At 38.0% G+C, this 25,782-nt stretch overlaps 1 protein-coding gene across 21 annotated transcripts in view; it reads left to right on the top strand.

Moving 5' to 3' along the window:
• The window catches only part of TTLL5 (tubulin tyrosine ligase like 5), a 270,061-nt gene that overhangs the window by 66,504 nt on the left and 177,775 nt on the right, over positions 1–25,782 (top strand). For 16 of the 21 annotated variants that reach the window (XR_013762165.1, XM_079129213.1, XM_079129214.1 and 13 more), the window contains 6 exons: positions 8,362–8,443; positions 9,905–9,966; positions 11,029–11,123; positions 13,369–13,410; positions 19,428–19,541; positions 20,070–20,161. Coding sequence is in view for 20 of the 21 variants with exons in the window: in XM_079129213.1 (XP_078985339.1) it covers positions 8,362–8,443; positions 9,905–9,966; positions 11,029–11,123; positions 13,369–13,410; positions 19,428–19,541; positions 20,070–20,161 (487 nt within the window). In the remaining variant the exon portion in view is untranslated. Of the gene's footprint in view, positions 1–8,361; positions 8,444–9,904; positions 9,967–11,028; positions 11,124–13,368; positions 13,411–19,427; positions 19,542–20,069; positions 20,167–25,782 lie in introns of those variants that run through there. The other 5 variants (XM_079129230.1, XM_079129228.1, XM_079129227.1 and 2 more) reach the window with 2 other exon arrangements.

The following is a 25,782-nucleotide window of genomic DNA, read 5'->3' as shown; positions in this document are numbered from 1 at the left end:
GCTTAGTGCTCTCCTGGATTGATAATCCAACTATGTCTTAATTTGTGGTTAATTCTACAAACCTGATTAATATAGGCATCAATCATTATTTTCACTATGTTCTTCATACCATGATTATTATTACTGCTTTATGAAACAGTTGAATCCTGTACTAAATTCATCTTTTAAACTGAAGAGACTGTTATTTTCTTGAATCTGATATTGTGCTTTCTTGTTTGCATAATGTCAACAAGGACTTCTGGGTTGTACAAATTTTTCCTTTCTAGCCTTAGTCGGTGCTATATTGCAAAAGATTTTTCTCAGGATAAAGTGGGAATATCCTGTGGCATTATTGAAGGTTGGGCAAGATATTCAGAGGATTCTAGTGGCTATAAAAGGTATGAATTTGCTACCAAAATAGATGAGTAAAGGAGTTTCCTTTTCTTTACATTTTAAAGTATAGATGATATATACATTTTATATAGTTACCTGAAGGTAAATATCATCTCAAACACTCATGTAATTTTTTATTAGTTTGCAAATTCATTGGAATCCTATATAATTGCTATGGAAGCCAATACATGCATGAAAACTTTGCCCTAGAGGGTTTAGAATACAAATATCTTCTTGTCCTCACACAGCACAAACAAGATAGAGATTTGCTGAGCATCCAGGTATTAACAGTGATTAATACAGAGGGCAAGGGAAACCAAAGATTGCTAAAGAAGTGTCAGAGAGAGAAGTGACTTTCCCAGGTTCCACAGTGCAGCGTCATGAGGACTACCAGGTCTCTAGATTCCCCTTCTAGGATTCTGGGGACAACATCATGTAACTTCAGACTTCCAGTGTTCTGAGAGTCTTTGAGGCCATCTTTTTAGAAGTCTACATTTCTTTTTCTTTTTCTTTTCTTTCTTTCTGAGAGGATTAAGAAATGAAAGGAAAAAAAAAAAAAAACCCTTCTTGAAACAAGGAAATTTGTTTCAGAATGGATTTCTGGAAAATTTCTGTTGTGTTCTGTGGGCATGACCTCTAATCACAGTAAGGAAGCTAGTCTTTTTTCTTGGAGAAAAGGTGTAAGTAATTTTTTTGAGTGACCTGGGGTGGGAAGTTTGAGCATCTGCAGCACTTATGAAACTTGTTTGATATGTGCACTTCAAGACAGTACACCACTGTGATTTCTACAGAGAGGATCTCACTAGTAATAATATGAAGGTCTCCAAAGTTAACCTTTCTTCTCTGAGTTTGTTAAATAAAATCAGGCTATCTAGGAGTAGAGCCTGCTCATGGGTCTTGTTTTGCTCCTTGCCATAGTTGGGGTGGGAGGTTGAAGAAGAGAATCAGGAAAGAATCCAGAAACTATGAAAATTTGATCTTTTTCTGTCCCGCTCCTTAAATGGTCATGGTGTGAGATGGTTTGTCACAGGCCTGCTCTACCATTCCTGGCTTCCTCTTTTCTCTTCTGACTCTCTGTCTACAGTCCAAGTATTTTATCTTCTATGTTCAAAGGGAGATTGAAACCATAGGAGAGGCGAAATAATAAATATATTTTATGTTTAAATATCTTCTTGACCTAGGTTGCAAAAGCAAGATCTTATGTCTGAGAAAATGTGATGGAAGGACCCTACAGTCTTGAGTAGATTTTTCTGTTTTCAGGGTATGGCAGGGAGGTTTGTGGTAGCCCAGAGAAGAGTTGATGTTGGATGCACTTGCTTCGTTCCTTTTCTCAACAGCTTTTTATCCATGAGCACAGCAGAGTCTTGCTTGTTAGCTCTTGTTGAGTCAGGTTGCTCTCTGTGGGGAACTTAGGAACACAAATAGAGTTGGTGCTATAAACAGGAATTGTATAATATTTTAAAATTAGCTTCTCTAGAACCTGATTAATGTCTTGAACTTAAAAGATTTTGTGCTTCTGTTTCCATGTATTACTTATACTCTGAGTTTTTAAGGCTTTTGGTGGGAGTTGATTGGATCAGCCCTTTCAGATCTTTTTTTTTTTGTTGTTATTTTTTTTTAATTTATTTTTATTGTAAACAAATGGGATACATGTTGTTTCAGTTTGTACATGGAGTAACAGCATACCATTTGCATATTCATATATTTACATAGAGTAATGATGTTTGATTCATTCTGTTATATTTTCCTTCCCCCTCACCCCTCCCACCTCTCTTTTCCCTCTATACCCCTCCTTCCTCCATTCTTGTCCCCCTCCCACCCTCCATGAAGTGTCATCATCCGCTTATCAGTGAGATCATTCCTCTTTTGGATTTTTGAGATTGGCTTATCTCACTTAACATGATATTCTCCAATTTCATCCATTTGCCTGTAAATGCCATAATTTTATTATACTTTATAGCTGAGTAATATTCCATTGTATATATATACCACAGTTTCTTTATCCATTCATCAATTGAAGGGCATCTAGGTTGGTTCCATAGTTTGGCTATTGTGAATTGAGCTGCTATGAACATTGATGTGGCTGTATTTCTGTAGTGTGCTGATTTTAAGTCCTTTGGGTATAGGCCGAGGAGTGGGATAGCTGGGTCAAATGGTAGGTCCATTCCAAGTTTTCTAAGGAATCTCCACACTGCTTTCCAGAGTGGCTGCACTAATTTGCAGTCCCACCAGCAATGTATGAGTGTTCCTTTTTCCCCACATCCTCGCCAACACCTATTGTTGCTTGTATTCTTGATAATCGCCATTCTAATTGGGGTGAGATGGAATCTTAGTGTAGTTTTGATTTGCATTTCTCTTATTACTAAAGATGGTGAACATTTTTTCATAAATCTGTTGATTGCTTGTAGATCTTCTGTGAAGTGTCTGTTCATATCCTCAGCCCATTTGTTGATTGGGTTATTTGTATTCTTGGTGTAGTTTTTTGAGTTCTTTATATGTTCTGGAAATTAGTGCTCTATCTGAAGTATGAGTGGCAAAGATATTCTCCCACTCTGTAGGTTCTCTCTTCGCATTGCTGTTTCCTTTGCTGAGAGAAAGCTATTTAGTTTGAATCTATCCCAGTTATTGATTCTTGCTTTTATTTCTTGTGCTATGGGAGTCCTTGTTGGATCCTAAGCCAACAGGTTGAAGATTTGGACCTACTTTTTCTTCAATAAGATTCAGGGTCTCTGGTCTGATTTCAAGGTCTTTGATCCATTGTGAGTTGATTTTTGTGCAGGGTGAGAGATAGGGGTTTAGTTTCATTCTTTTGGGTATGGATTTCCAGTTTTCCCAGCACCATTTGTTGAAGAGGCTATTTTTCTCCATTGCATATTTTTGGCACGTTTGTCTAGTATGAGAAAATTGTATTTATTTGGGATTGTGTCCATGTCCTCTATTCTGTACCATTGATCTACCTGTCTATGTTGGTGCCAATACCATGCCTTTTTTGTTACTATTGCTTTGTAGTATAGTTGAAGTTCTGGTATTGCGATACCCCCTGTTTCATTCTTCCTGCTAAGGATTGCTTTAGCTATTCTGGGTTTCTTATTCTTCCAGATGAATTTCATGATTTCTTGCTCTATTTCTGTGAGGTACGTCATTGGGATTCTAATTGGAATTGCATTGAATCTGTACAGCACTTTAGGTACTATGGCCATTTTGACAATATTAATTCTGCCTATCCAAGAACATGGGAGATCTTTCCATCTTCTAAGATCTTCCTTAATTTCTTTCTTCAGTGTTTTGTAGTTTTCATTGTAGAGATCTTTTACCTCTTTGGTTAGATTGATACCCAAGTATTTTATTTTTTTGGAGGCTATTGCAAATGGAGTTGTTTTCCTCATTTCCCTTTCAGCTGTTTCATCGCTTGCGTATAAAAATGCTGTAGATTTATGTGTGTTGATTTTATAGCCTGCTATTTTGCTGAATTCATTGATGAGGTCTAGACGTTTTCTGGAGGAGGTTTTTGGATCCTCTAAATATAGAATCATGTCATCAGCAAATATTGACAGCTTAAGTTCCTCTATTCCTATTTGTATCCCTTTAATTTCTTTAGTCTGCCTAATTGCTCTGGCTAGAGTTTCGAGGACAATGTTGAATAGAAGTGGTGAAAGAGGACATCCCTGTCTTGTTCCCATTTTTAAAGGGAATGGTTTCAGGTTTTCTTCATTAAGAATGATGTTGGCCATGGGCTTAGCATAAATAGCCTTTACAATGTTCAGGTATGTTCCTACTACCCCTATTTTTTCTAGTGTTTTGAGCATGAAGTGGTGTTGTATTTTGTCAAATGCTTTTTCTGCGTCAATTGAAATAACCATATGATTCTTATCCTTAAGTCTATTGATATGATGGATTACGTTTATTGATTTACGAATGTTGAACCATCCTTGCATTCCAGGAATGAACCCCACTTGATCGTGGTACACAATTTTCTTAATATGTTTTTGGATACGGTTTGCCAATATTTTGTTAAGGATCTTTGCATCTATATTCATCAAGGATATTGGTCTAAAATTTTCTTTCCTTGATGTGTCTTTTCCTGGTTTGGGTATGAGGGTGATATTAGCTTCATAGAATGAGTTTGGTAGGGTACCCTCCTTTTCTATTTCCTGGAATACTTTGAGAAGTATTGGAATGAGTTCTTCTTTGAAGGTCTTGTAGAACTCGGCTGAGAATCCATCTGGTCCTGGGCTTTTCTTGGATGGTAGATTTTTAATGGCTTCTTCTATTTCATTGCTTGATATTGATCTGTTTAAATCGTGTATGTCCTCCTGGAAGGAGCTTATGTCTTTAGAAATTTGTCAATGTCTTCAGTAATTTCTATTTTGTTGGAATACAGATTTTCAAAGTAGCTTCTCATTGTGTTCTGTATCTCAGTGGTGTCTGTCGTGATATTTCCTTTAGCATCATGTATTTTAGTAATTTGAGTCTTCTCTCTCCTTCTCTTTGTTAGTGTGGCTAAGGGTTTATCTATTTTGTTTACTTTCTCAAAGAACCAGCTTTTTGTTATTTCTATTTTTTGAATAGTTTCTTTTGTTTCAATTTCATTGATTTCAGCTCTGATTTTAATTATTTCCTGTCTTCTACTACTTTTGCTGTTATTCTGTTCTTCTTTTTCTAGGGCTTTGAGCTGTAATGTTAGGTCATTTAATTGTTGACTTTTCATTCTTTTCTGGAAAGCACTCCATGCAATGAATTTTCCTCTTAGTACCGCTTTCATAGTGTCCCGGAGATTTTGATATGTTGTATCATCATTCTCGTTGACCTCTAAGAATTTTTTAATCTCCTCCCTGAGTTTTTTGTTATCCATGTTTCATTCAATAGCATATTATTTAGTCTCCAAATGTTGGAGTAATTTCCTTTTTTTACTTTGTCATTGATTTCTACTCTGAGTCCATTACGATCTGATAGAACACAAGGCAGTATCTCTATTTTTTTTCATTTCCTAAGGGCTGCTTTGTGGCATAACATATGGTCTATTTTCGAGAAGGTTCCATGTGCTGCTGAGAAGAAAGTGAATCCGCTCGTTGATGGATGGAATATTCTATGTATGTCTATTAAGTCTAGGTTATTGATTGTGTTATTGAGTTCTATGGTTTCTTTGGTTGGATTTTGTTTGGAAGATCTATGTAGTGGTGACAGCGGTGCGTTAAAGTCGCCCAGAATTATTGTGTTGTGGTCTATGTGATTCTTGAAATTGAGAAGGATTTGTTTGATGTACAGGGATGCACCATTGTTTGGGGCATAAATATTTACTATCGTTATGTCTTCCTGATTTATGGTTCCCTTAAGCAGTATGAAATGTCCTTCTTTATCCCTTCTGACTAACTTTGGCTTGAAGTCCACTTTATCTGATATAAGGATGGAAACCCCCGCTTTTTTACTGAGTCCATGTGCGTGGTAGGTTTTTACCCATCCTTTCACCTTTAGTCTGTGGATGTCCTTTTCTATGAGATGAGTCTCTTGCAGGCAGCATATTGTTGGGTCTTTCTTTTTAATCCATTCTACCAGTGTATGTCTTTTGATTGATGAGTTTAGGCCATTAATGTTCAGGGTTATTATTGAAAAATGATTTGTATTCCCAGTCATTTGACTTATTTTTGGTTTTTAAGTTGGCTTGGTTTCTCCTTTGAGTGGTTTTTCTTTAAGGTAGTTCCTCCCTTCGCTGACCTCCATTGTTGTTTTTCATTTCCTCCTCATGGAATATTTTGTTGAGAACATTCTGTAGTGCAGGCTTTCTATTTGTAATTTCTTTTAACTTTTGTTTATCATGGAAGGATTTTATTTCATCTTCAAATCTGAAGGTTAGTTTTGCTGGGTATAGGATTCTTGGTTGGCAACCATGTTCTTTCAGAGCTTGAAATATGTTGATCCAGGCCCTTCTAGCTTTTAGAGTCTGGGTTGAGAAGTCTGCTGGATTCCATATTGGTCTCCCCCTATATGTAATCTGATGCTTTTCTCTCGCGGCCTTCAAAATCCTATCTTTATTTTGAATGTTAGGCATTTTCATTATAATGTGCCTTGGTGTGGATCTGTTGTGATTCTGTGCATTTGGTGTTCTGTAAGCCTCTTGTATTTGATTTTCCATTTCATTCTTCAGGTTTGGGAAATTTTCTGATATTATTTCATTGAATAGGTTGTTCATTCCTTTGGTTTGTATCTCTGTGCCTTCCTCAATCCCAATAATTCTTAAATTTGGTCTTTTCATGATGTCCCATAGTTCTTGGAGATTCTGTTCATGATTTCTTACCATCTTCTCTATTTGGGTGACTTTATTTTCGAGATTAAATATTTTGTCTTCATTGTCTGAGGTTCTGTCTTCCAAGTGGTCTAGTCTGTTGGTGATGCTTTCCATTGAGTTTTTTATTTGGTTATTGTCTCCTTCATTTCAAGGATTTCCATTTGGTTTTTTTTTTTGAGAATCTCTATCTCTTTGCTGAAATGATCTTTTGCTTCCTCCAGGTACTCTTTCAGCTTATTGGTATTATCATTCATTGCCTGCATTTGCTCTCTTATCTCATCCTTTGCTTCGCAAATCATCTTAATCATGTATAATCTGAAGTCCTTTTCTGACATTTCTTCTAACATACTGTCATTGGATTCTATTACTATAGAATCTAGATTTGTTTTTATCATTTTCTTCCCTTGTTTTTTCATGTTGTTCATGTAGCGCTGCAGATCTGGGGTATTGCGAATTTCCCCCTATAGGCTTATAGTGGCCCTATAGGTTTCCAAAACCCTTTCTTTAAGGGGAGATCAATATTAGCAGTGCCGAAATCAGACACTATTCAATCCTAGACCAAATAGCCCCTATGGGGACAATAACAAAATTGCCATAATAAACAAAATGAGGTCAAATGTTATCTTCGGTAAAACAAACAGGTTTACAATAATGTCTGCAGTTTCTGATGGAGGACAAAGAGGATGCAGAGGGATGAAGAAAATATGGCTGTTAATGGGATAATAAAAGAATATTTAGAAGTTCTAGAAAATAGAAAGGGTGAGAGTGTAATCAAAAGAAATCAGATGTTAGCATGTAAATGAGGGAGAAAGCAACTCTGAGGGAATAGGTAAACAGAAGGAAAAGAAAGCAAGAAACGTAAAGAAATAAAAACTTAAATTTTTTTTAAAAAGGAGAAAAAAGAAAATCTACTGTATAACAGTCATATACTAATGAAACCTCCCAGTGTTCAGTAGCCTGATGTATGAGAGGTACCTGACAGTGAGCTTCAAGCCTCCAGCAGGCGTCTCAGGATGGGATTTGCCTCACCCGAATGTCAGAGCTACAGCTTCCAGGATTATCCAAGATGGCTGTTCTGGCTTCCAAATATGTTGGCAAATGGGGAGCTGCAGCTCAGGGGTGGACGTGGACAGCTGGTGGTCCTGGAGACAGGATGCAGTTGGTCTGGCAGTGGTCCTGGAGGTCGGGTGTGTTTGGTGTGGTTGTGGGATCCAGGAGGTCAGGTGCAATCATTCGGTCTGGGTTCCCGGTGATAGGGCGCTGTCAGTTGGTCTGGGGGTCCTGGCGGCAGGGAGCAGTCAGTCGATGTGAGGGCCCCAGAGGCAGGGAGTGATGGGTCGGGCTGAGGGATCCTGGAGACAGGACTCAGTCAGTCCGGCCAGGGGTCCTACAGGGCCTGGCTGTTGTCTCAAAATGGCGGCAGCCACGTGTAATCAAACCTGCAGGTACTGTGACAGTGAACTTCCAGGCAGCAGCAGGCAGCTGGTTCTCCACTGGCAGTCTGCGGTCAGTCCGTTGGCAGCTGTTGGACGATCGGGAGGTGAACCTCGAGCATTGGGTGATGGATAGGGGTAAAGCAGGCGATGGACAGGCGAGAGGCAGGCAAATGGCGGATGATAGATGCCTGACAGTGAGCAATCTCCCCTTCAGATCTTTATGCAATTTTAATGTGCTAAATGATGTTGTGTGTTGTGTTGTATTCCTAGAACTATATGGCTTTGATGTGCTCATAGATTCTACTCTGAAGCCATGGTTGTTGGAAGTGAATCTCTCTCCTTCTTTGGCCTGGTAAGTCATTTCCATCAACTATGAAAGGACAAACCTGCAAGTGACACTAAAACACTTTTCTAGGGGGAGGGTTGGGTCATTTCACTTAACACTGGAAGACTTTCCCCCTTATTATCAGATAGAGATGGCTTAAATTTTTAAATGATTTTTTGGCATGTTTTCAAAGTCCATATGGCAACCAGGGATCCCTGTTTTCCAAGTCAGTTTGCAGTATATACTTACTGTTTATTGGACTTCTGGAGTATGATTTCTGCATTTGTTTTTACCTGAGGGTTTTTTTTTTTTTTTAAACTTCGTAGGTATTCTGTTAAGGATAAAAGAAATACATATGGTATTGTATTCTATTACCAAAGGTTTATGCAGTCTCAGGTCTGGACCTCTGACTGTGTATGTAATACCTGGTTCTTTTGCCCCTTCCATGTCCTGGTATCCATCCAAAATTAAAGTCTAACAACTTCAAAAAATCCTTTAAGTTTTTTTTTTTTTAAATGCCAACTCTTGTTTAGAAGAAGGAAAGAAACATATTTTTCAGTACCAGAGAAGATTCTTCTTACCTCTGCACCCAGAATTTCTATTAGCTATACACTTAACTAAATAGAAAACCCTACAGATTTATGCCAAAGACCACCCAGCTGTTGAGTTTTTAAGGATGAGAAAGTTTGGCGGAATGCCAGTGGAGTGGGAGTCTGGCTTCACCTCAGTAGTAAGGTGTAGAGTTAGATGTTACAGATGCTGCAGATGTGATGTGCACTTTGGTTGAGTCAGCCTTCTGCAGATTGCCCAGTAAAGCACTTTAGACACTGGTAGAGATCCCCAGGGTGTTGCAGCAGGTACAGCATGGAGGAACACCAAAGCTGGCCTTTTGCTTCCTAATCATGTTGCTCTTGTTTCTGTGTGGGTTCCTGCTGCATCATTTGGTGAGCTCTGGTATGGCTTGCTTGTGTCTTTCTGCATTATTTGCAAGCCTGCAAGCCTAAGAAGATTGATTTAGAACAGAAAATGAAGACTTACAGGAAACTATGAAGGTGGCCAAAGTTTCCTGTCTTATATGTGAATGTGATTCAACTATTGCAGCAGTAAAACAAAATTTGGATAATATGCACACTCGTAAAAGAGCACACTAAAAGTCTAAGCCTTTAAAACCCACAGTGATAATGAAGCAATGTTCTTGACTTGTGCAAAATCTGAATTGCATAAGACCTTCTGGAATAAAAAGATTACATGTTAGAAAATCAATGCGTTGGTGCTCGGCCTGCCTTACAGAGGGTGAGTTCTACACCAGGCTTTTATTTCTAGTACTTTTGCCCAGATGTTCTTTTCTTTTTCCATGGATTTAATGTGCTTTATGTGTTGTTTCTCATCAACATTTGGAAACTTTGTTATATTGGGGCCCATTAGAAAGCAGCTATTCTGTTAACCTATAAAATTATCGATTGTTCTTTTCTTTCTCTATTTTGTTAGTGATGCACCTCTGGACCTAAAAATTAAAGCCAGTATGATTTCAGATATGTTCACTGTTGTAGGTGAGTAGTAGTGTTTTTTGAAGCAGTCTCACATAAAAATGAACTAGAGCATCCATTTTGTCAGGCTCCATAGGTATTGCCAACTGGCAGTTCCTAAGCCATGCTGAATGTTTTGTACTAAAAAATTATATTTTCAGGGAAGTGTTTATATGTTTCTACTCCCCCTGGCTCCATCCTGTCCTGAGGCTGAACCACAACTAAGGCTGAGACCTGGGGCATAGGAATTATGAGCTGAGGCAGAGAATTAAGCAAAGATCTGCAGAAAGTCTATTTTTCTCTGGACTGAGAAAGTGAAACCCACTGATGGAGCCGGTTACAAAGGAGACTGGCTGTATTTCTGCTGGACAGTCTCTCCTGGTCTCAACATGATCCTTGCTATAGTAGTTATAACCAAAGCAGCCCAAAGAAGAAATCTCATTTTAAGTAGATAAGCCAAAACTTTGAAATGGAGATGGGCAGTCAGGTGGATATGATGTGGATTTATTGTTGTTTTTTAAAATTCTCTAAAAAGACATAATAAAACATATTCAAGATGAACTAGTACTTGATGTACCAGCAAAGGCTATAAAACTTAGCTACTCTATTCTTCTTGGATGGGAATCCACTTCTTTTTAGGAAGTCAGTTAAATTAGCTCAAGTCCAATTTCTTAAGTGATTGATAATGTACAAAGCCCATTTTGGGAGTAGCCAGTGGGCCACCTTTGGCAATTCCAGAAGTAGATCATATAGCAGCACAACATCTCTCTCTTGCTTTTGGATTCCCAGTAAAAACAACATCATTTTCTAGTCAGATTCCTGGAAGCACTTTGAAATAACTTGCTTTTATTAATAACTGTGTTTTAAAAAATGGCCATGTACACATTTATTCAGGATTCATCAAGAACCTACATCTCTTTTTCAATCATAATCACATTTCAGCTACCCAACTAGCATACTCATCTTGAGGATGGATCTCTGTGATAGTTATGACCGTGAAACTGAGTTTGTGCATCTCAAGTTGCAGCCAGATCTGCTAATATCTTAAAAAATGGCAGGTTTTAACGTCGCCCATTCCCCATTTAGGATTTGTGTGCCAAGATCCTGCCCAGCGGGCATCTACTCGGCCAATTTATCCCACCTTCGAGTCTTCTAGGCGAAACCCTTTCCAGAAATCTCAGGTAAGCAAATTCAGCAGCAGGGAGTCCAGGGGAGGATTACAGGGAAGTGGCAGCAGATGTAAATGAGGGAGCTGAAGCACCATGGAGGTGAGGTCGCTTAGGGGAGGAGAATTGGGGATCAGTCTAGACAGGGACAGTCATGTTCAGCTGTGGCCAAAAGCTTATGCTTTCAGTGCTTTCCAACCAGTTTACTCCCTGCTTTTGTTTTGTCTTTTCTCTTGGCTTCTTTTTCTCATGCCTTTCCTTTTGCCTTTCTTTCTCTTTTCAAAAAGTACCTCCCGCCTCCCAAATGGGCATACTCATAAACAGTACAGAGAGGGAGCCTACTAATTCTTCGTCATTACTGCGTTCTCTCTGATCTTCAGACTAATTTCAAAGATGCTCCCTTGAAATAGCATCTTCTCTACCTGAAATTCTCTTCAAAGGACCCTGAATGATCATGAGTTATTGATTGAGGCTAAATGAAATAAATGCCCAGAGAAACGTAGGCTTGTCAAAAACAACATTTGATCAAACTTTGCTCTAGTCTTTGTGTGCTGAGATTTTGTTCTACAAACCAATCGGCTAATCCTTCTGTCTGCTCGTTCCATCATCTCATGAGTCCCTCTCTGTTTCCTCACTTCTGTTTTCTTTGCTTTTAATTTTTCTTCTCATTTAAAAGTTCCATCTTTCCCCTCTGTCCATCGGGTTTAATCACCTTGCCTACCCAGAAGTTTTGGAGGTATTGTCTTATTAAATCCATTCCTCTCTTCCCGTGACCTTCACTTTTCATAGCAATATCACTTACTTATTCTGCATTGTATGGTTTTGTATTTGTTAGTTTGTGGCTTTTAAATTGTTCAGTTCTCCTTTACTAGGTGTTGGCTCTTTTCTGTGTTCCTCCTTCACTCTTCTCTTTCTTTTTCCTCCTGTCCTTTTGATCCTTCTCCCACCCTTACTTCAGCCCTCCACTCCTTTCCTTTTTCATCCCTCTTTCTTCCATTCCTCTTCCTTCTCTCCTGCCTTCTGCTTGCTGGTCTTATTTAGAGTGATGCTGTTTATGTTTGCCAAGCTCACATACTATTATTCAATACAGAACTTTCCATTGGAACAGGGTTTTCAGACTCATCTGTCTACAGGCAGGTGATGCTGTGCGTATGTAGGGTAGGTGTAACACAGCTAGAGTGATGTGACAGGGGCTAGTAGGAAAGCACAGGCCTAATGGAAAAGGGGCGTCTGTTTAACAAATGTGCTGTAACTGATCACTGCCACGCATCAGTGTGGGCCAAGGGGGCTGAGATCGTCCTGTGGTCAAGAGAAATCAGAAATCTTGCTTTTAAATATCAGCAACTAGTTCATTAAAAAGAAAAAAAAAAAAAAAACAAAAAAAACCAGGTTTGCAGGCCAAACATAACAGTCTTTGAGCTAGATACAGTCTATCAGCTGTCTATCTGTGACCCCTGCTCTGGAATGACTTCTTAAGTATTATTGTGATGTGGAACAGGGTGTACTGTATTTTAAGAGGTATTATCTTGGATTACAAATAAAACCAGACAACAGAGTTGTACTTGATCAGTGCATCATCGCAGATCAAAGGGTTTTCTTTAAATTTTAATAAGAAAAAGTAGAGAATTAATTTAGGTGTACTGGGAAAACTTAATTTGAGCAATCACATTCCTTTGCAGGTTATTTCCTGCAGCAGCTTTGGCAAGAGCCACAAAAATGATATAGAAAGAACTGTGAATGTTTCAGTGCAGTTTTAACATAGTTTCTGCCAAGTTTCACTTCTAGGGAAAGCTGTATAGCAAGCTTGGATGAGTGAATCCCTCTCTTGGCTTGTCTGTCATTTTTTTTTATTGGCAATTCTTCGCACGTGGTAGGCAATCTACTTAATGTTTGTTTTGCTCACTGGTAGGTAATGGCATTATGTCATCCATAAGTAGCCCATAGGACACTTACATACAGGTGCTCAAAGAACTAGAGCCTAGTTACATGTACTGTTTGAAACCAATGGTCAGGTGATGATGATCTTTAGTGCCTGGCAGGATTGTGCCCTTAGTGGTGAGAAGTTGAAGATGGAATGCAAATTGTGTAGGAAAAAGTGTGAAAAATATAAATTCTCTATCCACATAATGTAGACCTCTTGCCTCTGTTCTGTGCTTGGAGATTGTTTTTTTTCCTTTTTTATATCATAGATGTAGAAGATGGAAAATGTAGGCATGTTAGGAGAAGATAAGCCTTTATTCCATTTTTCTGTCTTTTATAGCGCCCAGTATCTGCACAGTTTCAGTCATCATATACCAAACAGGTAAGTTCTGGATCATTTGGAGACTTCATTCAAATTTAATTTCCATTTGCAGATGGAAAATCTTTCAGCTTTAATCTTTCATGGTACATATTTTATGCATCTGCTTTTTTTGCATAGTTTAGTCATACCAGATAGAATAAACAGAAAGACAAGCACATAAGTACTCTTGGTTATAGAACGTTAGAGTAGAAGATGCAGGAACGTATGGGTCCTCTTCCTGATAGGGATTTTGCTGTGGTAGAGGCAGCTGAATTTAAATAATGAACAAGGCATAGAGGTATATATATTGCTTTGACCAAAATATTCTAGAAAGGAAATATTTCAGTTCACAAATGAACTTTCTTTGATTCAGATGTCTTAATGAAATATACTTGTTAGCATCTTAATATTAACAGTGTTCTCACATTGGACGTTGTTCTGTATTTGAGTTTCTTGATAGATGACATTTCATGTATGTAGTGATTTGCAGTTGAATCTTAGAAACCTGCCATGATTAGTGTCTCAGATGCTACCTTTAAAACAAAGGCAAACATCTTTCTGTCTGAATGGTCAGCATTTGCTCTCTTACTGTTCTTGTAAGTCGTATTTCAGATTAGCTGTCACTTTCTTCTGAGCAGATTTTTTTGTTTGTTTTTTTGACATCTTTTTAAAGCAGTAGGCTAGAACTTCAAGTCCTCTTTCTGTTGATGCCAGGCTGGAGAGCCAGGCTTCTCTCTTGTGTCTTTAAACACTGTTTACATGCCACAGAACCTTTGCTCAATCACCATCAAACATGTTATTCTTTGACTCTTGTTCTTTGCAGTGTCCTATTTTGTCACTAATGAAGCACTCAATCTTATAGGAGTTCATCAGAACTAAATAAGAAAGAGAAAAAGAAAAAAAGAAATCTCTGCTCTTGACCATGTAGACTGTCACGTTTTCATCATGAAGTCTTAGTACTTTTGCCCCTTGCCTGCCTTTTCCTTCTGATTTATTATCTCCATCTACATTTTTCTTTTTCCTTGAAATTCTATGTCAGATTTTCCACTCATCAGAAATTGTATTGCATGGTAGTATACAAAGAGCTTGGACTTTAGAATCGGGTAGACCTGGATTCATATTTGATCTCTGCTGTAGCTTGCTGATGGACCTCGGCACCCTCCTTTAACTCGCAGCTCAGTTCCCACATCACCAAACAGGAGCATGGTACACACATGGAAGTATGGTGAGAGAGTAAGGATTAAACATGTCGGATGCTTAGGACAGTGCTGCTCACTCCAGGCATACTCAGAAGACATAGTCCTTGTCACACTTCTGAGTCCTATTTTGATTTCCTTTTTTCCATTGTTAATATCTAGTGTTATTTTGATATTCATCAATCCCTAATCACATTTTACACATTTGCTGTCATCTACAAGTGTTATTTATTTGTTCATTCCTTTTTTTTCTTCCAGATAGTAATGGAGGTTCTCAATAATGCTTCATGAGTATCCATTCTGAAAATTACTTCTTAGTTTCATTTACTGCTGTTGCTATCCCCTTTGAGTTGTTTTTTTAAACTGTTTTCAGTTTTGTCAATCTATTGTGTTCATTATATCATGGCTCTAACCCTTGACTGGAAATATAATTTAGAATAAACATTTTACGAAATTTTTTCAGACACTTCTCTAAAATCCAAAGACATCAAAAGTATCTTCTGTAATCTCCATTTTTGTAATTTTGCCCGAAAAGCCAAACTTTGAAAGCATGTTTTAAAATAAATAAAGCAGTCTCCATAGTACTATTCATGAGACTATTAAATTCCAAATGTTTATGGATTTTTTTTCTTTTAACATTTGTTCCATTATTTTACTAGGCGTTCTTGCTAGACTTGCCAGGTGGTAATCACCAGGAGCATACTTATTACATTTTTGAAGATTGGTACATCATTTTTTTTTTTTTTCTAACCCTCTGGTACCTCCTCAGTTCTTCATGAGTTTTCAGACGTAATGGCTAGTGGTTTTGTTAAGTTTTTTTGTTTTTAAAGCCAGTTCCCTTAAGGATAAGATGCATGTCTCTCAGGCCTGCTGACTTACATTTATTCCAAAGTCCCATACATTTCCTACCTCTTTTATTGTAACACAAGCCTGCTTGCTTACTTACTTAGTTACCTCCACCATTTCTGGTTATCATTACATTTAAACCTTCTCTTAGAAACCATTTTTTGGTCCATATCTACCCAGATTTATTAATAAGTCATTCTTTTTGTTTATTTTTTTCATTTGATAGTATCCTTCATTTTTCTTTTTAAACTTGAGTTTACCTTTACATGTTCTTTTTTTTTTTTTTTTTTTTTTTTTTTTTTTTGGTGCTGGGGATCGAACCCAGGGCTTTGGGCTTGCAAGGCAAGCACTCTACCAACCGAGCTATCTCCCCAGCCCCCTTTTCATGTTCTTGATGTCAAATTGTATCACATATTAATGAAGCTTATTTCTTATTCCTTTGATTTTAATGATGAATTCCAAACTCAGTGAAACTGTTGGAATTTTTTATTCTTTACATTTAAATTCTGTCAAACAGATTATTTTCTGCCCCTCAATTATGATATCTTTTAGGAGAGCTCACCTTTCTTCATATTCTATACTTTGTTAGGTTCTTATTATTAATACTTGCCAGCTTTCTTTAGGATGAGAATACGTTTTCTGAATCAACATCTGTTTCTTACTGGTGTGAGTGGGGACACAGGGTTCCTTGTCTCAATAAGTTAACTCAGTCAATTCTTCCTTAGCAATAATGGTTAGATACATAAACATTTCTTCTCTGGGTAGATTTGTGAGTCATAAGTTTTGCTTAGGATAATTTAACATCTTTGATGCATGTTGCAAGGCAGAATTTTTACCTCAGTAGTAATTTAGCAGTTTAAAATTTATCTGGGCACCTGGTAGTCTAAATCATGTGTCATCTAAGCAGTGGCAATGGTTCAGAGGGGGCTCATTGCCTTACTGCAGTCTGTCAACCCATTGGAACATGTGATTTGTTATCTCTGAGGTCCCCAGAGTTGAAACCACAGAATGGCTTACATTTGTGTTGTTTTGTCCTTTTTTCTGATAGTCGTGAAAACCTTTCAAATCAGTCTGATTCCTTTTGCTTTTTGTCTCCAACTGTGTCTCCTTGACACTCATGAACATCTCCTTTCTTTCCTTTTCTTTCTTCTCCCCTTTTCTCATTCTCATCTGTCTCTGACTCGGGTGGTAGCTCTTTGTTTCTCACACCTCCCAAATACCCTGGTCAGATACTCAGTCCTGAAGCCCTGTGTCCTGCCCCGCCCCATATGGTCTGCCTGCGAGTGCCCAGTGGCTGGCTAGAGTTGTGGACTAACAGAGGAGTGGCTGGGAGTGAAGACATGGGAGGGGGAGACATCTCTTTGAAAGTGGTTGAAGAAGTGTAAGAGTTTTGGAATGCTAATTCATGGTTTATAAGATGGCTTTAAGTTAGTATTTTAGAAGAAAGTTACAATAATGTTATTGTAATTTGTGGAAGCCAGGAATATTAAATATCATTTTTAAAACTCTCCAAACTGGAGGTGCTTATTAGATATTACTTAATTGTGATACGACCTTTCTTCTTATAATTACAAACATGGATTCCTTAAAACTATTCTCGTGTAATAACTATTTTCTAAAATATTTTTATTAACATTTTACTATAGGTGTTAACCTATTAACACTTTTAAATAGAGTTCTTTTTATCCTAAACTGTTTAAGGTCTTTATTTTATTATATCATTTGAATGAATGCTCTCGCCTTACATAATTTGAGATGACTTAAAATACCCTTAAAGCATCAAGTATGGCTACTTGACTTTGGAGGATTCACTACCAGTGACTTCATGTGGTTTACGATCAGAGCCATCCTGTCCCATGTGAACTAGATAAGTTTTTGTTTTGCTTTTCTGGTACTGGGATTGAACCCAGGGTCACTCAACCACTGAGCCACATCCCCAGACCGGTTTTATATTTTATCATGAGACAGAGCCTCACTGAGTTGCTTAGCACCTCGCTTTTGCTGAGGCTGGCTTTGAACTCGAGATCCTCCTGCCTCAGCCTCCTGAGCTGCTGGGATACAGGAGTGTGCCACCGTGCCTGGCCTAGATAAGTATTTTTTGATAAAAAAAATAAAGTATTTTTTGATAACAGTAAGTAGGGTGTGATCACACAAGGAGTTCTCAAGCCTCTCATTTAATATTTTGACTTTTCAAAATAATGCACTAAATAAGCGTCATACTTTAAGGATTTTCGAAAACATGATTATATTACTTATCTTGGTTCCCTTCTTAAATCTTTAAACTTTCCCCATTTTACCTTCTCATTCCTATACATACTATTTTATGTATTCCTAGTGACTGAACGGAATTAAAGTATTTCCCAAAGCTTTCTGCAAGTTTTAATTCTAAATATGATTAATTTGTTTGTCAGCACATTCATTCATTTATTTGTTCTGCAAATATTTGTTGATCTAGTCCATGCCAAATACTGCTCTAGGTGTTGGAGATACCATAGTAAGTGCTAGACAGGTAAAAGTCCCTGCCATCATGTGACTTTGTTGATTTCAAGGTTTTTCTTTACATGGGTATCTCCTGTAGAGTTCTCTATTAAAAAATCTAGTTTTTATAATTCCCTCGCTAGCTTTGAAATCAGTATGTCTTTCTCTCCCTGTGTCCAAACCATTCATGTTTTTGTGTGTACCTGGGTATATTGGTGTGTTGGGGCTGGCATAACAATATACTATAGATTGCGTGTTTTAAACAACAAAAATTTATTTCTCACAATTCTGGAGAATGGAAAGTACAAAGTCAAGGTCCTAACAAAACCCATATTTATTCTGACTTTGGCTTGTAGGTAGCTCTTTTTGTGTGCTCACGGGGCCTCCTCTCTGGTGAGCAGGCCCCTCTGTTAGACCAGGCTCCACCCTCAGGACTCGTCTAACTCGCGTTACCTCCCCAGGGCCCCAGAGGACTTGCCATGTGGATTTGGAGACACAAACATCCATAGGTAGTCTAAACATGGACATAATCATGGCTGTGTACAATGGGCTGCTTCTCCCTGGTTGAAGTTTCTTTTGGGAATCTAGAAAGGCAGTTTGCATCCATAGTCCCTGAGTTCGTTCTTATTTTTTCTGCTCGGCAGATTTATTTCTCTTACTTTATCCGCCACTTCATCTGTTTGGATATAGAGTTATGGTCATGCTTCAAACCGTCTGACTTCCCTTGCTGCCTTTCTGTTCCTCTGCCTGCACAGCATCAGAATTACTTAGAACTTTCATACCCAGATGACCTCCCTGATCCTCATGCAGAAGCTGAGATGGTACAGATTGTTTGCTGGCATGGACATGGCTCTGTGATGATCCCTCCTTGAAGTGCCAGAGCCTTCGTCCAGCTCTCCTGAAGTCCGGCAGCCACAGCGCTTCCATCACGTCTCCTCTGTGTCGCTGACGAGACCCGTCTCAGTGTGCCCTCCGATGTTCTAAAACCTGCCACGCCCAGCTTGTCCATCTGTGGCTTGATGGACTGTTCCTTGGTTTTGTGTCCTGTGTCCCATTCCCTGAGCTCTCCTTCCCCAGTGCTAAGAAGAATATAATTCCTAACTGGAGTAAATACACATTTTCCTTTCTTTTCTGTCAGACTATTTTCAAATCTTTTTCCATATCCTTGACATATTGGATATATTTTAAGACCAGGATTAGGAGTAAATACTAGCTTACAAAACTCATGGACATCATTTCTTTTACCTGGGTCTTTTTTTCTCTTACCCATAATGTTTTTCTACTGTTCTCTTTTTCTCTTCTGGCCTTTAAATTTACTAGTTTTTTTTAGGAAACTCTGTTTCCCTAGGTTTCAGGCCAAGTGATTAATTACAGAAACTGGGCTATATAGATTTGAGCTTATACACGTTAGGAAAGATAATGATGTTGAGTAAATGAATAGAGGGAGATGAGGACAGATAATGAGAAGTTGTTTTTTGTTTTTTGTTTTTTAATTTGCTTTTATTTTCTTCTCGTTAGCGTTCCCGTCCACTCTCTGCCAGTGATGCAGAAATGAAAAACCTTGTGGGCTCAGCCCGGGAGAAGCTGCCAGGGAAGTTGTGTGGTTCTGTGCTTGGCCTATCAATGGAGGAGGTAAGGATCACTCCGGTTCAGTCCTTTGTGGTTAACACAGGGTCACTGGAAATTAGTGAGTGATTCATCATATCCACAATAAGCTCTTAAATTGAAAAGAAAGATTCAAGATGGGAGAGGCTGCTCAGAAAACACTTTAAATGCAGTTAATTTCTCCCTACATGCTTTCGTCATTTTCTTGGATCATAACTCTCTTCCTTTGTCCAATAACCATGTGGATTTCAGTTTTCAAAATAGGTACTTAGAGCCAGATGTGGTAACCCACGCCTGTAATTCCAGCAACTCTGGGGGCTGAGGCAGGAGGATCACAAGTTTGAGGCCACCCTCAGCAACTTAGTGAGGCCCTGAGCAACTTAATGAGACCCTGTCTCAAAATAAACAATGAAAAGGGCTGGGGATGTGGCTCAGTGGTTAAGTTTCCCTGGATTCAAACCCTGGTACCAAAAAAAAACAAACAAACAAGACAACACAAAACAAACAAACAAAAAAACCCCAGGTGCTTGTTTTATTTTCTCTTCCTCCATCTAGATCAAAGTTTTACGGAGGGTAAAGGAAGAAAATGATCGGAGAGGTGGATTTATTCGCATATTTCCTACATCCGAGACATGGGAAATATATGGGTGAGGTGACTACCTTTTTTTAATCCGTACTTCAGTTGTAGAGTTAGATTCATTGTGAAGCAGTTTTCATTCCTCCCCTGTAGTGCCTTCTGTTTGTTTAAAATATAAGGACTGGGTTATCCACAGTGATCCACCTGTGTGTATTTCTCCCCACCACCCCTCCTTTTTTAATCCCAAGACTCTCTCTTCACTAGTTCCCCAACCCAGGGTTAGACCTAGTCCTAAATTTTGTATTTCTAATGATCTTGATTCTAACTTTTGTTTTATCATCTATGTATGTGCCTAAGCAGTAGATTGTTTATTTTTAATCATCACTGAGATCTAGTTTACATGCAGTGAAATGTATCCATTTTAAGTGTACATTATGATTATATTTTTGACAAATAGGAACATAGATTTGCTCTCTCCACCACAGTCAAGATATATGGTATTCCTGTATCTCCATCAGTATCTTTGTACCCATTGTATATCATCTGCCCCATGACCCTGGGCCTCAGACATCTGATCTGCTTTCTCACTATCGTCATATCATAGGAACTCTTTTGTGTCTTGATTCTTTTATTTGGTGTAGTGTTTTTGAGATTTGTGTTGTCTGAAGAAATAAGTCATTCTTCTTACTTTGTACTCTTGGATTGTGTGAATATACCGTAGTCAGTTTATCCATTCACCTATTGTGAGCCCATGGGTTGTATCCAGTGTTCAGCTATTATGAAGAAAGATGCTGTGAACATTCACGTACAATTCCCCGTGTGCTCTTAGGATCTCATTGCCCTAGTAAATACCTAGGGGTGGGGTTGATGGGTTATATGAGGAGCTGCACTATCCTTTTACATTTATCAGTGACTTAGGAAAGCTTGGGTTGGTCCCCATCCTTGTCAATACTTAGTATTGCCAGACTTTTTAAACTTTAGGCAGGTGAGTGTATCTCTGTGGTTTTGATTTTCTTTCCTCTGAGGTCTAATGATATGAAACATCTATTCAGATGCTATTGTCATTTTTATTTTTTGTTATTATGTTAAAAAGGACTTGGCTACTTCTGGGACAAGTCTTTCCATATAAACATGGAAAAATACATATTTTCTCCAAGTTGAAGCTAACTTTTTAATTAAATAAGATACAGTGCCTTTTATTAAGACTAAAGCTCTTTGTATTTCCTGTCAAAGAAATCTGCTATTCTCAGCTTTGCAAAGCTTTTTTCTCTTACATTTTCTTCTGGAGTTTTGCAATTTCAGCTTTTTATTTCAGGTCTATAATATGTTTTGAACTAAATGTTTAGGGCATAAATTTCCTTTTGATTTCTTCTTTAGTGACATGCCATGCATTTTCATTGTTTTGAGGTTTTTTTTTTTCATTCTATTTAAAATACTTTCTAATTTCTCTGTTGATTTTCTTTATGGCCCACAGGTTATTTAGAAGTATACTATTTAGTTTTCAAATATTTGGGGTTTTCCCAGAGATCTTTGTGTTATTTATTTCCAGTTTACTTCTATTGAGAACAGATTTCATGTTATTTAAATCTTTTCAAATTTACTGAGATTTGTCTTATGGCCCACATACCATTCATCTTGATAAATGTAATATTACACTGAAAAGAAAGTATAGTCTGTTGTTGGATGGAGTGTTCCATCACCATGTGGAGACTGGCAGTGTTGTTCATATCTTCTCTATCTGTTCTGGTTTCATCAGCTATTGAGAGAATAATGTTGAAATCTTCAACTATAATTGGTGAAGCTTTCAATTTCCTTTTGATTCTGTCAGTTTTTTCATGTGTTTGAAAACTCTGATTAGGTAAATATACATTAGGTTTGTTATATCTTCTTGATAAATTGACTTCTTCATTGTTCTTAAATGTTCCTCCTTATCCCTGATTATTGTTCTTTACTCTGAAGTCTGCTTGTCTGCTGTTTATATCCTTTACTCCAACTATCTTATGACTAGTGTTTGCCTGAAATATTTTTTCATTATTTTACCTTAAAAATTTTTTTAATGACAGATAAAGTTGTGTTTAATTGTCAGGTACAACATATTTTGAAGTATATATACATTGTTGAATGGTTAAGTCTAGTTCATTAACGCATGTGCTACTACACATAGTTATCATTTTTATGGTGAAAACACATCTATGTTGAGTTTTTTGGAGAACCCTCATACTGTTTTCCATAATTCTTTTACTAATGTACATATCCAGCAACAGTATATAAGGTTCCTTTTTCTCCACATTTTTGCCAGCAATTGTTAATTTTTGTCTTTTGTTTTAGTCTTTGGTGCTGGGGATCGAACTCATGCATGATAAGCATTTGCTGTACCACTGAGCTAACCTATCTTTTGTCTTTTTGGTAAGAGCCATTTAATAGGAATGAGTTGATACTGTGTTTTTTTTTTTTTTTTTAATTTGTTCTAATTAGTTACCATGATAATAGAATGCATTTTGACTTATCATACATAAATGGAATATAACTTCTCATTCTTCTGGTTGTACATAATGTGGAATTATACCAGTTGTGAAGTCATATATGCATATAGGGTGATATGTCCCATTCATTCTACTGTCCTTCCTATGCTCATTCCCCCTCCCTCTCTTCACTCCCCTCTGCCCAATCCAAAGTACCTCTATTCTTCCATTGCACCCCCCCTTATTGTGAATTAGCATCTGCATATCAGAGAGACTATTTGGCCTTTGGTTTTTTGGGTTTGGCTTATTTCACTTAGCATGATGTTCTCCAGCTCCATTCATTTACCTGCAAATGCCATAATTTCATTCTTCTTTAAGACTGAGTAATACTCCATTGTGTATATATAACACATTTTCGTTATCTGTTTTTCTGTTGAAGGGCATCTGAGTTGGTTCCATAGCATAACTATTGTGAATTGAGCTGCTGTAAACATTGATGTGACTGTGTCACTGTAGTATGCTGATTTTAAGTCTTCTGGTTATAAGCTGAAGAGTGGGATAACTGGGTCAAGTGGTGGGTCCATGCCAGGTTTTCTGAGGAATCTCCATACTGTTTTCCAGAGTGGTTACACCAATCTGCAGTCCCACTAACAATGTATGAGTGTACCCTTATCCCCACACCTCACCAACATTTATTTTTGCTTATATTCTTGATAATTGCCATTCTGACTGGAGTGAGATGAATCTTAGAATAGTTTTGATTTGCATTTCTCTAATTGCTAGAGATGAGCATATTTTCATATTTGTTGATCAGTTCTATTTCTTCTTCTGTGAAGTGTCTATTTAGTTCCTTAGCCCATTTATTGATCAGGTTATTTGTATTTTGGTGTTTGAGTATTTTGAGTTCATTTTATATCCTGGAGATTAATGCTCTATCTGAGGTGCAGGTGGTAAAGATTTTCTCCCATTCTGTAGGCTCTCTCTTCACATTCTTGATTGTTTCCTTTGCCAAGAAGAAGCTTTTTAGTTTGAATCCATCCCATTTAGATATTGTGGTTCTGATTTACATTTCTATGATGATTAGTGATGTTGAGAATTTTTTGTATACCTATGTCTTCTTTTGAGAATTGTCTATTTAGGTCTTCTTGCCCATTTTTAATAGGGTTATTTGTTTTCTTGCTATTGAATTGTTTGAGGTTCTTATATATTGAATATTAATCCCTCCTCAGAAGTAGTTTCCCGATACTCTCACCCATTCTGTTTGTTGTTCCCATTCTATTGATTATGTCCTTTGCTGTGCAGAAACATTTTAGTTTGATGTGATTCCATGGGTCTATTTTTGTTTTGTTGCCTATGATTTTGTAATCTTATCTGGAAAAAAATCATTGTGCAGAACAAGCTCATGGAGTTTGTCTCCTATTTTTCTTTTCCTTTCCTTTCTCTCTCTCTCTCCTCTCTCTCTCTCTCTCCCTCTCCCTCTCCCTCTCCCTCTCCCTCTCCCTCTCCCTCTCCCTCTCCTTCTCCCTCCCTCTCTCTTCCTCTCCCTCTCTCCCTCTCTCTCTCTCTCTTTCCCTCTCCCTCTCCCTCTCCCTCTCTCCCTCTCCCTCTCCCTCTCCCTCTCCCTCTCCCTCTCCCTCTCCCTCTCCCTCTCCCTCTCCATCTCCATCTCCCTCTCCCTCTCCCTCTCCCTCTCCCTCCCTCTCTCTCTCTCCCTCTCCCTCCCTCTCTCTCTCTCTCTCTCTCTCTCTCTCTCTCTCTCTCTCTCTCTCTCTCTCTCTCTCTCTCTCTCTCTCTTTTTGGTGGTGTTGGGGATTGAACCAGGGCCCGGCCTTGTGCATGTTAAGAAAGTGCTCTACTATTGAGCTATATGCCTACCCGTTTTAATTTTTTAAATTTGGAACAGGATCATGCTAATTTGCCCAAACTGGCCTCAAACTTTTGATCCTTCTGCCTGAGCCTTCTGAGTAGCTGGGTTTACAGGCATGTGCCAACACACGTGGATTCCCCTCTGTTTTCTTTTTTCTTTTTCTTTTTTTTTTTTTTTTGGTAATGAGAATTGAACCTAGGGATGCTTAACCACTGAGCCACATCCCCAGCCCTTTTTATTATTTTGAGACAGGATCTCACTAAGTTGCTTAGGATCTCACTAAATTGCTGAGGCTGGCCTTGAACTTGTGATCCTCTTGCCTCAGCTCTTGAGTTGCTAGGATTACAGGAATGTGCCAGCAGGCCTGACTCGCCTGTTTTTTTCCAAGTAGTTTCATAATTTGAGTTCTCCATTTAAGTCTTCTTTTTAATTTTTAATTTTTTTATTTTTACAGACTGCATTTTGATTCATTGTACACAAATGGGGTATGAATTTTCATTTCTATGGTTGTACACAATGTAGATTCACACCATTCTTGTAATCATATATATACATGAGGTAATGATGTCTGTCTCATTCTACTATCTTTCCTTCCCCCACCCTCTCCCACCCCATTTTCCTCTACACCATCCAAAGTTCCTTCATTCTTCTCTTCCCACCCCTCATTATGTATTGTCATCCTTTTATCAGAGAATACATTCGGCCTTTGGGGTTTTGGGCTTGCCTATTTCATAACATGTTGTTTTCCAACTTTATCCATTTACCAGCAAATGCCATGATTTTATTCTTCTTTATGGCTGAGTAATATTCCATTGTGTATATATACTATATATACCACAGTTTCTTTATCCATTCATCATATGAAGGGTGTCTCGGTTGGGTCCACAATCTAGTTATTGTGAATTGAGCTGCTATGAACATTGATGTGTCTGCATCACTGTAGTATGCTGATTTTAAGTCTTTTGGGTATAAACTGAGGAGTGGGATAGCTGGGTCAAATTGTGGGTCCATTCCAAGCTTTCTGAGGAATCTCCATACTGCTTTCCAGAGTGGCTGCACCAATTTGCAACTCCACCAGCAATGTACAAGCGTGCCTTTTCCCCACATCCTTGCCAACATTTATTATTGCTTGTATTTTTGATAATAACTGTTTTAATTGGAGTTAGATGAAATCTTAGTGTGGTTTTAATTTGCATTTCTCTAATTATAGAGATAATGAGCACTTTTTCATATATTTGTTGATTACCTATATATCTTCTTCTGTGAAGTGTCTGCCCAGTTCCTTAGCCCATTTATTGATTGGGTTCTTTGTATTTTTGGTGTAAAGTTTTTTAAGTTCTTTATAAACTTTGAAGATTAGTG

This window comes from Sciurus vulgaris (genome assembly GCF_902686455.1).
Source record: "Sciurus vulgaris genome assembly, chromosome: 2".
Taxonomy (NCBI): Eukaryota; Metazoa; Chordata; class Mammalia; order Rodentia; family Sciuridae; genus Sciurus; species Sciurus vulgaris.
Note: the sequence above shows the minus strand (reverse complement) of the source record. Positions and strands in the feature narration are given on the sequence as shown.